Below are 12,185 nucleotides of genomic sequence, written 5' to 3'. Positions count from 1 at the left end.
TCCCCTCAATGGTTTCATGAGGATGCTCTAAACCTGAACTCAGATCCTCATTCTTTTTTCAAGGTCTCTCTTTGTAGCCCTGGCCATCCTGGAACTCACTCTGGAGACCAGGCTGGCCTCGAACTCAGAGATTTGCCAGCCTCTGCCTCTTGAGTGCTAGAATTAAAGATGTGTGCCACCACACCCAGCCTAGGGCTTCATTCTTACATAGCAAGTGCTTTACCAATTCAGTCATCTCCCCACCTTAAGTTTTAAGAAGTTTTAGGCTGAGCGTGGAAGCAAGTACACATCTGTAATATCAATATTTATGAGGCTAAGAAATGAGTATAGTGGATCTGAGGCCAGACTGGGCTACATAACCAAGACCTTGTCTCAAAACAACAACAACAACAAAACAAAAGTTTTATTTTATTCTTTGGTAAGAGGTTTCTAAGAAAATCATTTTACAGAAGATCGTTTTAAATCTATACTTAGTCTCACTTTCTTTGGCAACCAAGGTGCTTACAGCACGTGGATGCTTATTTATTTATTATGACCATATTATGCCGCTACACCTTGCTTTAATAAGTGCTAATGTTTTGACGTGTTCTTCTGGCATTCTTCAGTCATTGATGCAACGAAAACACTCTACTAATTTGTTTCCTTCCCTAGATAGAGAGCTTCACCTTCTTCTTAGGTCTCATGTCTGCTTTTCTCATCCCTACTTTTGTATATTTTACCACTTATAAAAATATACCCATAGCATTATGCATCAGCTTGGGGGGGGGGTTATTTGCCTGGGTTGGTTTGTAAAGATTTATTATTATTTTTAATTAGAAGAGGTGGTGTGCATACATTGAGTGTAGTGCCTGTAGAAAAGGCATTGGATCCCCTGGAGCTGGAGCTGTATACAGGTGGTTGTGAGTTGCCCAGCATGGGTATTGGGAATCAGATTTGGTTCCCCTGGAAAAGCAGTACGCAGTCTTAACTGTTGAGCTATCTCTCCAGCCCCTTACGTGTTTATATCCTATGTATGTAAATAATATAATAAAAATTGTTACAGATACGCCTTTTTGCAGTCAAAAGTTTTCCCTATTGCTACATGGATATCTCGTTTTTAACTGCCGTGTGATTTTTTCCATTGTGTCAACAAACCACTTTGTTAACTTTTCCCAAAGAACATTTACTTTCACTTTCTAGTTTTGACTGTTATTAATAGTATCATATGACTATCTTAGGATATGTCTCTTTTCATATTATAGGATTTTTTTTTCTAATTACATTCTTAAAAGTAGCTGTGTTTCTATTTTCAGCAGGAGGTACACATAAAGACTTCTTAGCTTCCTCACGAGCACTTGAATTTATAATTTAAAAAAAGAGATAAAAGAAAGAGAATGTCAAGTACAAAACAACCGGCCTATACGCTCCAAAACTGATGCATCATGGTGCCCGTCTATAACCTTAACACCCAGGAGGCTAAGACAAGAAGATTGCCAGGAGGGGCTAGTGAGATGGCTCATTGGTACATACTGCTCTTGCAGAGGACTTGGCTTCACTTCCCAGCAGCCATGGAAGGTGGCTCATAGCCACCTATAACTCCTGATCCAGGGAGTCTCAGTCCCTCTTCTGGCTACTCGCATGCACATACCCCCACATAGGAACACACAGATATATATATATAGTGAAAAATAAAAGTTTTAAAAATAAAAAAGTAAAAGTGACACTGTGTTAGAGATCAACACTGGCTTGGGGAAATGGCTCATTGGGTAAAGAACTTGCCGCACAATTATGAAAACTTGAATTTGGATTCCCAGAACTCATGTAAAACTTAACACAATTGTGCTTGCATATCCGTAATCCCAGTGCTCCTCCAGTGAGGGTGATAGAGAGGAGGCTCCCAGAAGCTCAGGGCGGCTGCCCTGGTGTGTGCAGTGGCAAACAAAAACCCCCTCACACAAGGTAGAAGACAAGGACCATGCCTCCGGCTTCCACACACATGTCACATGTGTACGAAGTCGCCTTCACACAGACATGCACACATCACACACGCAGACACACACATGCTGTCCCATGTGTATGCAGTCTTCTTCACAAAGAAGTGCACACATCACACACGCACGCACACACACACACACTGTCACATGTGTATGCAGTGTCTTCACACAGACGTGCACACATCACACACACAAGTTAATTTATTCATTAATTAATTAACAAATCAATGATGCATGATGCCCAAAAGAACATTGTGTGTATCTATACCATTTAAATCTAGGTTCTGTATAGGAAAGAAATATTTCTCTTACCACAATGATCTCCAGTTCTGTTCTTTTTCCTACATATGTTATAATTCCATTCTTCTTTAGAACAGAGCTGAATTCCCTATGTACGTATACATTTTCTTAATCCATCCGTTGATGGACATTTCAGCTGGTTTCATGCCCTGTCGACAGTGGAGAGTGCAAAAATAAACTAGAATGCATGGGAACCTCTGTGCTGTGTTGATGTGGGCCCCTACACACATACCCAACAGAAGTAGAACTGGGTCATTTGCTAGTTTTCTTTTGGTTTCTCGAAGACCTTCCACCCTGATTTCCATAGTGAGATAATATGCTTGTCAGGCATTAAGAGCAGAGGTTAGTCCGTCCTTGTTCCTGCCTATGTCTTAGGTCTGTTTTCCCTCTGACTCAATCACCTGGAGCAAACCTGCAATCCCTAGGACCACACAGTTAGGAGGGAGTAGGTCATTAGCTCCTTTTCTCAGAGACAAGTACAGTTTTAACAAGCTGTAGAGGAAGCACTCCTCGCTTTCTCGTGGAACAATCAGAAAACAAAAGCGTTGTAGGACCCAGGAGTTCTTGTTTCTCAGGCGTTTTCCTTGTGGGAATGAGCGAGCCCCAAGGGAGCGGTATGGACCCAGATGCTGGTGAAAATGTCCTTAGACTGTAAGGTAACTGGTGTTCTCTGTAACCAGCATGGAACTTATTGTTAATCCAGGGACAACTGGGAGGGGGGGATCTCATTTGATTTAAGACAGCATTTCACAGATATTTTTCAGAGCAGTGGTCCTCGACCAGCCTAGTGCTACAAACCTTTAATACAATGTCTGGTGTTGTGGTGACCCCAACCATAAAATTACTTTGTCGCTATTTCATAACTAATATTGTTACTGTTACGAATCATAATGTAACTATCTGACATGCAGCCCACGGGTTGAGGACCACTGTTTCAGAGCATCGAGAATGTTTCCCTGGATGTTCTCATTCATACAGTTACACCTTCAATCCGCTTGCCTCATTTGTAGCTACTGTGTGCGGCAAGGATCAACTTCTTGGCTTTCCTACAGGAGAGACTATGACCTAGCACTACACGTAAATGATCTATTCCCCATCTCTTTAAAAAAATAGTTATTGTTTATTATCATTATTAAGCGCCATTTTATTTTATTTGGATGGGTATTTTGTCTGTGTTTATGTCTATGCATCATATACATGCCTGAAAAAGGCATCGAGTACCCTGGAACTGATGTTACAGACAGCTGTGAGCCACCATGTGAGTGCTGAGACTTGAACTCGCAAGAGCAGCCAGTTCTCTTGATTATTGAGCCATCTCTCCACCCCTTTATGTATGTATGTATGTACGTATGTATATATGTATTGTGTGTATGTATGTATTTAGTGTATTGTGAGTATGTGCATGAGCGTGCCTGTGTGTGTGTGTGTGTGTGTACTACAGTATAAAACTGGCTCTCAATAATTGGTAAATGAATAAGTGAGCTTAAAATCTGTCTTTCCTGGTCTGGCTTCCTTTGAATGAAGAGCAAGGTCAATGCAAGATTTTCTCAGAAGCTCTGATGGAAGGACAAAAGGAACACGAGTTCTATGTCCTTGGCTGGGGGCACAGTTGGCAAGGTTATGGCTGGAGCTAGGGTTGAGGTCTCGAAGGAGTTAAGGATTCACTGCCTGTGAACCCAACTTTTCCTTCTGAAGGCCTTGGTCATTAGTCTTAAGGCAGCTGTGCCTGAGGTATCCTATGTTCTCTTTGCCAGCATTGTTTGATTTAGCTCTCTGCTGTCCTTGGCCCGTTCTCCTCTTGTAAAATAGAATATAACATGATGTACTTCTTAATAACTTGCTTGACATAAACCCTCAGATTATGCAAGACCTCCTAGTCCTAGCTCTCTGTCGTCTATATTTTCTCATCCCCAGTCCTCCCGCCTGGCAGTTTGGGATGCTGATTCCTGCAGGTTTGGGTTGGAATATGACTGGGGACACAGGATTTTTAAGAGCATGGGATCTCTGTTGTCACATAGCTGTCATTTTTCTCTGACACTGGCATTTCAGATTGTCCTTCCCCCCCCCTTTTAGTCACCTTAATATCTCACAGATCACTTAGATTCAAATGTTTTACTGCCTTAAAACTTGGGTGGTTTTTTTTTTTTTCCCATTCTCATAATGACTACCTTTTATCTCAGGCTCCCCCATCCCTTTCCTGAACCATCTTTTAAATGTGATAGTGTTTTATATGTGTGTGCACAAGAATATATACAGTGCACCCTGAATTATGAAGCAACTCATGAATGTACAAAGCCACACCCACCTGAGTGATAGCAGTATTTGCTTGTTGCCATAAATTTGCATTTTCCCTTATCACACATCTCACCAACATCTAAGAGGCAGCTGCACTCCTAAAATTTGAGTTCCTAATCCTCTTGCTTTTCTTTTCAGATGTAGGTCTGTCACACCTAAGAATATTCCAGGAACACATAGAGCCTAGATTTTCTGGGTTCTGAGCTCTGTAATATAGCTTTATACCGAGTGAGATATTTTGCAACTGGACATTTTCATTTACTGTCATGCTTCTTTCTCTGTTTGTTTGGTTTGGGCTTTGGTTTGTTTTGAGACATGGTCTCACTATGCAGCCCTAGCTGTCCTGGAACTCACTATGTACTCCAGACTGTCCTCAAACTCACATATGCACCCAAATGCTAGAATTAAAGGCAGATGCCGCCGTGCACGGCTTTAGCATCATGCTTCTAAGATCCATCCCGTGTGTGTGGCTGTGGTTCATTTATCAGATAAATGAGCACAGGGAGCTCACACTGTGTGAGGCTCTATTTCCCTTTCTTCCTGATGCTTGTCTAGATTGTTCGGTGCTTGCTGTTTAGGACAACATGGCTTCTAACTCTACTGTCATGTCTCTTGGCCACTTGTGCAGTTTTGGGAACATTTTGCTAGTGTTGGGCTTTAGAAGATAGCACCAAGTTGTTCCCAAAGTGTCTTGTCCATTTGTTCTCAAGCCAGGAAAATGTAGCCGTCTCCATTGGTCCATGGCTTCTTCAGCAGCTGTCTTTATCGAGTGTATGCCTTGTTCATTTTCTTTATTAACTGTCAACTTGCATCTCCCCTTTGTTACAATATGTACGTCCTCAGGCATAGACTGTATGTGTGTTCTATAAGTTTGGTACCATGTATGATTCCATTTCTGTGAAATACTTAGGTGTCTTTTTTCCTGTTTAAAAATATCAATTATTTGAAATTTTCTTTGTTAAAGAAAATACAATAGTTGAATAAAGTAATATTTGATTCTAAATTTCTTACAGCAACTACTAATATTTTCTCCCATTTTGTGATTTCCTTTTCTGTTTTTAATAGTATCTCTGTATGTAGAAGTTTCTAAATCATAATAAAGTTCAAATTATCTTTTTTTCTATTAATTAGAATGTTTATTGTGTTTTAAAAAACCACCTGGCAGTGGTGGCACACACCTTTAATCCCAGCACTCAGGAGGCAGAGGCAGGTGGATTTCTATGAGCTCGAGTCTAGCCTGGTCTACAGAGTGAGTTCCAGGAAAGCCAGGGCTACCGAGAAACCCAGTCTCAAAAAAGTAAAACCAAAGCAATATATATATTTTGAAATAATGCTATTTTTCTTAAAGGATTAAAAAGCTTCATCTTTCACTTGTAAATTCAACTGGAATTAATTTTTTATACATGGTATGAGTCTGGCATCCAAATTAAATTTTTTCTCATGAATAAATAATTATCCTACAAGAATATTTATTTTGGCTTAGAGAAATAGTTGAAATATATGTTGTTATGAGAACAAACATGTAATGCAACAAAATATGTGAAATTCAGAAAACATTAAATATAGCAAATAATTATACACACCGCACACACACATACTACACACTTCATACACACACCACACACACACCATACACACACACACCACACACACATACCACACACACACATACCACACACACACCATACACACACACCACACACACACACCACACACACACATAAAATTTTAAACAAAGATGCTAGACTACCAGCACCCAAAAAACAACAGTAATTCTCTTTGAATGGTGGGGTTATTGGTGATTTTGTTCTTGTCTTTTGCTGTTTGCTCTAGAGAGAAATAACCTTGTGTCTATGGTAACAACATAGTTCAGAGCACCGCAGAGAGAAACCATTGGAAGATAACCTTTGATATCTTCCAACCCAAGTTTTACAAAAAGCTTTTTCGTTCCTGAGATTAAAAAAGAAAAGAGAGCATGTGGGGGTTATGTAGTAAGTTCCAGCAGGAAGTGGAAGGGCTAAGCTCTGCCCCTGGGGCAGTTCTCTGAGAATAGTCATCTAAAGCCCTGCCTGTGCTGTTTGTGCGACAGGTATGCAAGGCTGTCTGCAGAGCGGCCGGGGCGTTCTCATGTGTAGCATTGCTAATTTAATCATTTCTTTTCGCCTAACAGCAGATAATGAAAAGACTCATAAAACGGTACGTTCTGAAAGCACAAGTAGACAAAGAAAATGACGAGGTGAATGAAGGTAAGCATCTCCAGCAGAGACACCTTTCTTCATGGCTAACTTAGGGAACACGGGAGCTGAGGCAGGGCTACGCTGCAAGTTCAAGGCTGCCTTGGGCTACATAGTGCATGCTAGACCAACCGGAAAGGCCTAGCAGAACACTGTTTCAAGAAAAGGGTTTTAAGTCCCAAACCAAATAAATTAAAATTGGAGGCTAGCACCACAGCACAGATCTAGAGTCGGAAAGAAATAAACCTGGGGCTGGAGAGGTAGCTCAGTAGTTAAGAGAAAGTGCTACTCAGAGAACCTGAGTTTGATTCCTCTCATCCATGTTGGGCAGCTCACAGCTACCTGTAACTCCAGTTGCAGGGACTTCAGTGCCTCTGACCTCTGCAGACACCCATACTCATTTGCAGACACCTACACAGACACACGCAGACATGCACAGACACACACATGTACACGCACACAGACACACACATGTACACACACACACAGAGACAAATTAAAAATAAATGGAAGCTCCTTTCCAACCCAGATAAGTTCCCACTGGATCTGCCTGTCCTGATAAGAGAAAGGCTGACTTAGCAAACAGTGTTGATGAATGAGCTTTGAAGCCGTTTCCAGGTGAATACAATGAGTCCTTTTCAAACCTGAGTCAACCCAACTGGAATGTTTTCATAGAAAAAAAAATCTATCAATATATAATAAAGGACCAGGGAAAATTCCTATTATGCTAGCCTATACGTAGGCTCAAGAAGGTAGTGTTGGGATGGAGTTAGAATGGAGACAGAAATCTTATCAGTTGCCCCACATCTTTGGAGTACAGAGCTAGCTATGGACGTGGGAGGAACTGTGTGACTGTAATAACGCCAAAAGTCAGCAGTGTTGAACCCTTGCCCCAAAGAGGGATGTCAGTGAGAAGCAAGTTTAAAGAAAGTTCTTTTCCTGTTGTTGTTGTTTTTTGGTTTTTGAGACAGGGTTTCTCTGTGAAGCTTTGGTGCCTGTCCTGGAACTTGCTCTGTAGACCAGGCTGGCCTCGAACTCACAGAGATCCAACTGCCTCTGCCTCCCGAGTGCTGGGATTAAAGGTGTGTGCCACCACCACCCGGCTGAAGAAAGTTCTTAGTAAGAAAGTTGACTACACAACATATAAGCATCCTAGATGAGGTAATTCTTTTTATCCAGGAAGCAAAAGTTCAAGGCTGAATTCTGTATTTACTGGATTCAGAATCAAAGAAAGAAGGTCTGGGGATGAGGGGCTCACTGTGGGAGAAACTTCACTCGGGCCTCTAGACTTGTTTTAAACCAGACCCACTTAATTCCTCCTTTTTTTTTTTTTTTTTTTTTTTTTTTGCCACAAAATGAATCTGGTGTATACTCTTGAATAAGAGTTAAAACTTCCATGGTCTGGAGAAATAACTCAGAGGTTAAGAGCACTGGCTACTCTTACAGAAGTCCTGAGTTCAATTTCCAGCAACCACATGGTGGCCCGCAGACATCTGTAATGAGATCTGGTGCCCTCTTCTGGCCTGCAGGCATACATGCAGGCAGAACACTGTATACATAATAAATCTTTAGCAGGACAGTGGTAGTGCACGCCTTTAATTCCAGCACTCAGGAGGCAGAGGCAGGTGGATCTCTATGAGTTCAAGGCCAGCCTGGTCTACAAGAGCTAGTTGCAGGACAGTTAGGACTGTTACACAGAAAAATCCCTCTCTTGAAAAAACAAACAAACAAACAAAAGAATTAAGACTTCCTTAAAATAAAAAGATCTTCATGGTATGTTTAAATTTTTTGTGTGATGCTAAGGACTGAATCCAGGGTTCTGTCCATGCTAAGCACATGTTGTATTATTGAGTTACAGCTCATTTGATATTTTATATAATAAAAGAACATACATGCTGGAGCATGGTGAAACATGCCTGTCATCCTAGCACTCAGGTGGTAAAAGCAAGAATATCAGGAGTTCAAGGCCCGTCTTAGCTACACAATGAGGTTGAGGCTTGGGTTGCATGAGACCCTGTCTCCATAATCATAATTACCAATCATACAAATTATACGCTAAAAGTATCATAAAACTGTCATGATAAAAAGCCACCCTACATTGTATCCCATAAATATAATATATATATCACTATTTATCAATTAAAAATAAAGATTATTATTAAAAGAAAATATCTTCAAAGATACGTCTTCATGCTATTCTATTATTTATAAAGATGAATTCTGAGTTCCACGAGGTTTCATAATGGTGTCTTAGGATATAGGTAATGTTCTGCCTCTAAATTTGCTTTTAATGTCAATGACTTCTCTGCATCCAGTTGGATAGCTCCCAGAACAGCCCTGTGTTCTACTGTAACCCACGTGTGCTTAGAGTGCTGCCAAGCTGAGTGCGGGAGCAGCTGGATTTTAACCTCTAAGCGCTGTCTCCCCTGAAGAGATAGGAGCCTGCACGCTGCAGTGGGCATCTCTGCTGGCTTCCTCTGCTCCTCACACCCTGGTCTCTGTACCAGAGAGACCCAGCCCTCTGTTCATGCCACTGACTAGTGAGCAGCTCCCTTTGTGTCCTCTCTTTCTCTTCATCAAATTTGATTTCAACATCTATGTATTTGCAAGTTAATTTAATTCATTTTTAGTAAAGCAATGGACGATAACTGATGTGGGTGTGTCAACCCTCCAGGGGAACAAAAGGACTCCTTATGTCTAGCAAGGGGATAGTGTGACTGTTTAGGGGAAGGTGTAACTGGAGGGTTTTTTTCTGCCCAGTTCCTAAATAACCACTCTGAGGCTTAATATTAATTACAATTGCTTGGCCAATGGCTCAGACTTATTACTAACTAGCTCTTATATTTAAATTAAGCCATTTCTATTAATCTGTGTATCACCACATAGTCCATGGTTTAACAGGAATCTTACTCCTGAAGCTGCTGGCATCTCTCTGGCTCCATCTTCTTTTTTTCCTGTTCTCAGTTTGGCTTTCCTGCCTAGCTATATTCTGCCCTGCCATAGGCCAAAGGAGCTTTATTCATCAACCAATAAAAACAACACATATCCACAGCATATAGAGGGGCATCCCAGGGGCTGGAGAGATGGCTCAGAGGTTAAGAGCATTGCCTGCTCTTCCAAAGGTCCTGAGTTCAATTCCCAGCAACCACATGGTGGCTCATAACCATCTGTGGTGGGGTCTGGTACACTCTTCTGGCCTGTAGGCATCCACACAGACGGAATATTGTATACATGATAAATAAATATTTTTTTTTAAAAAAAAGAAGGGCATTCCATATCAGGAAGGGTTGTTTGTTTGGTTTTGGTTTTGGAGGTATGGTCTTTCTGATCTACATAGAACTTGTTATATAGAACAGATTGATCTCAAGCTCACAGACCTGCCTCTGGCTCCCAAGTGTTGGGATTAAAGGTGTGCGCCATCATGCACTTCAAAAGTATGATTTTACTGTTTCATCCTATGTAAATGCACCTTAATTGTTTGCTTTAACATTATGAGCAATGTTGTAGTTGGCTAACCCTGTGCTAAGAAAGGCTGGGCCATAACACAGTGGCAAGGTACTTGCCTGACCTACACTGGGGTGTGCTTTTAAAGGCTAGCTTTTTCTTTTTCCTTCTTTCTCTCTACCTTCCTTCCTTCCTTCCTTCCTTCCTTCCTTTCTTTATTTTTTGATACAAGGTTTCTCTGTGTAGCCCTGGCTGTCCTGGAACTCGCTCTGTAGACCAGGCTGGCCTCAAACTCACAGAGATCTAACTGCCTCTGCCTCCTGAGTGCTAGGATTAAAAGCCTATGCCACAACCACCCAGCCAAGGATGGCTTTTCTTGAGCACCTTAAAGGAGAACTTGAAATATCTACCTTGGAGACTTTCTGAAGCAAATGTATTCAGACTGAGTGAATTTCACTTTGTCTTTTTGTCTGAATATCAAGAACAAATCATCACTTACACATATTTCTTAATACAAATACTCTAGGTGAACTGAAAGAAATCAAGCAGGATATCTCCAGCCTCCGTTACGAACTTCTGGAAGACAAGAGCCAAGCCACAGAAGAACTAGCCATCTTGATTCATAAACTCAGTGAGAAACTGAACCCCAGTGTGCTGAGATGTGAATGAGGTAGCACCCTGCAGTCAAGCTTTGACGATAGCACAAATGTGGGCAATAATATTCTTAAGTATGAAATACTTGAAAAACTATGGTGTAAACCTCTAGTCTTGACTATGTTTATCATGCAGAACTTTAAAATTAAGCTAGGTGGCAATGATTTCCATTACATGAAAATGATTTCAGCAATTGACCTCAACATTACAAACAGTGACATGCTATTGTATTTAGAAGCCCAGGATTAATGTCACTGGCGTTTTTGTTATGTTTGTCTTTATATTACCTGTTAGCCTCTAAGAGACTGTAAGCCCCTTAGGGGACAGGGACCACATCAATGTCATCTTTATGTCTCCAACATTTAGTGCAGTGCCTGATACATAGTAGGTGCTTGGTAAATGTTGACACCAACTGACCTGAACAGCCAATAGCATCCAAGAACAGACAAAAGACCATTGTAGCATACCCTCTCAGCCGAATGCTGAAGTGATTTTTTTAAGAATAGAAACTGAAGACGTTCTACAACCAGCTATGACTTGTTGAGATTTTTCTTAGACTTTTAGGCATCACTGACAATCCTCAGACCTTTGGAACTCAAGTGGCGAATTTCACAGTGAAATGAGCTAACTGAAAATAGAGTGACCCCACATATTTAAGTTTCATAGGATTGTTCAAAAACAATCATTAAAGATTTTTCTAAAATATATGTGTGTGTGTCCTTTCTCTTTGTATCCTTGGTTTGATGGTGTAAACATAGTCAATAAAGAAGTGGTTTTTCACGTTGGGGGTTATTGTAAGCTTTATTTTGGTATTTTCTAATGTGTACCTCTAATGTTTTAATGCTAAGTTTCAACAACTGACTCCTTGTCTTGCCTTCTGCTCCTTTCTGGGGTTTATATCTTAGTTACTTAGTTACTGTTCTATTGCTGTGAAGAGACTCCATGGCCAAGGCAACTGTTAGAAAAGAAAGCATTTCAGCACTTGGGAGGCAGAGGCAGGTGGATTTCCGTGAGTTCAAGGCCAGCCTGGCCCACAAGAACTAGTTCCAGGTCAGGCACCAAGCTACAGGGAAACCCTGTCTCGAAGAAGAGGGAAAAATAAAAAAGCATTTAATTGGTTTCAAAGGCTCAGTACACTATCATGGTGGGGAGCATGGTAGTACGCAGGCAGACGTGGTGCTGGAGAAGGACCTGAGTGTTCTACATCCTGATCCTCAGGCAGCAGGAAGGGACTTTGGGCCTAGCCTGGGCTCATCCCCAGTGCACAGCAGCTTCCTCCAACAAG

The 12,185-nt window shown here is 41.2% G+C and overlaps 1 protein-coding gene across 3 annotated transcripts in view; it reads left to right on the top strand.

The window, feature by feature from the left end:
* Trpc3 (transient receptor potential cation channel subfamily C member 3) overlaps positions 1-11,607 on the top strand; it is a 69,677-nt gene extending 58,070 nt beyond the window's left edge. For 2 of the 3 annotated variants that reach the window (XM_050138470.1, XM_050138471.1), the window contains exons 11-12: positions 6,739-6,814; positions 10,773-11,607. In XM_050138470.1, the coding sequence (XP_049994427.1) occupies positions 6,739-6,814; positions 10,773-10,915 (219 nt within the window). In that variant the 3' untranslated portion in view covers positions 10,916-11,607. The remainder of the gene's footprint in view (positions 1-6,738; positions 6,815-10,772) is intronic. The other variant, XR_007591052.1, reaches the window with a different exon arrangement.
* Positions 11,608-12,185: the final 578 nt, after the last annotated feature.

Source organism: Alexandromys fortis, unplaced genomic scaffold (genome assembly GCF_014885135.2).
Source record: "Alexandromys fortis isolate MF-2015 unplaced genomic scaffold, M_Fortis_MF-2015_v1.1 scaffold_15, whole genome shotgun sequence".
In the NCBI taxonomy this organism is placed as follows: Eukaryota; Metazoa; Chordata; class Mammalia; order Rodentia; family Cricetidae; genus Alexandromys; species Alexandromys fortis.
Note: the sequence above shows the minus strand (reverse complement) of the source record. Positions and strands in the feature narration are given on the sequence as shown.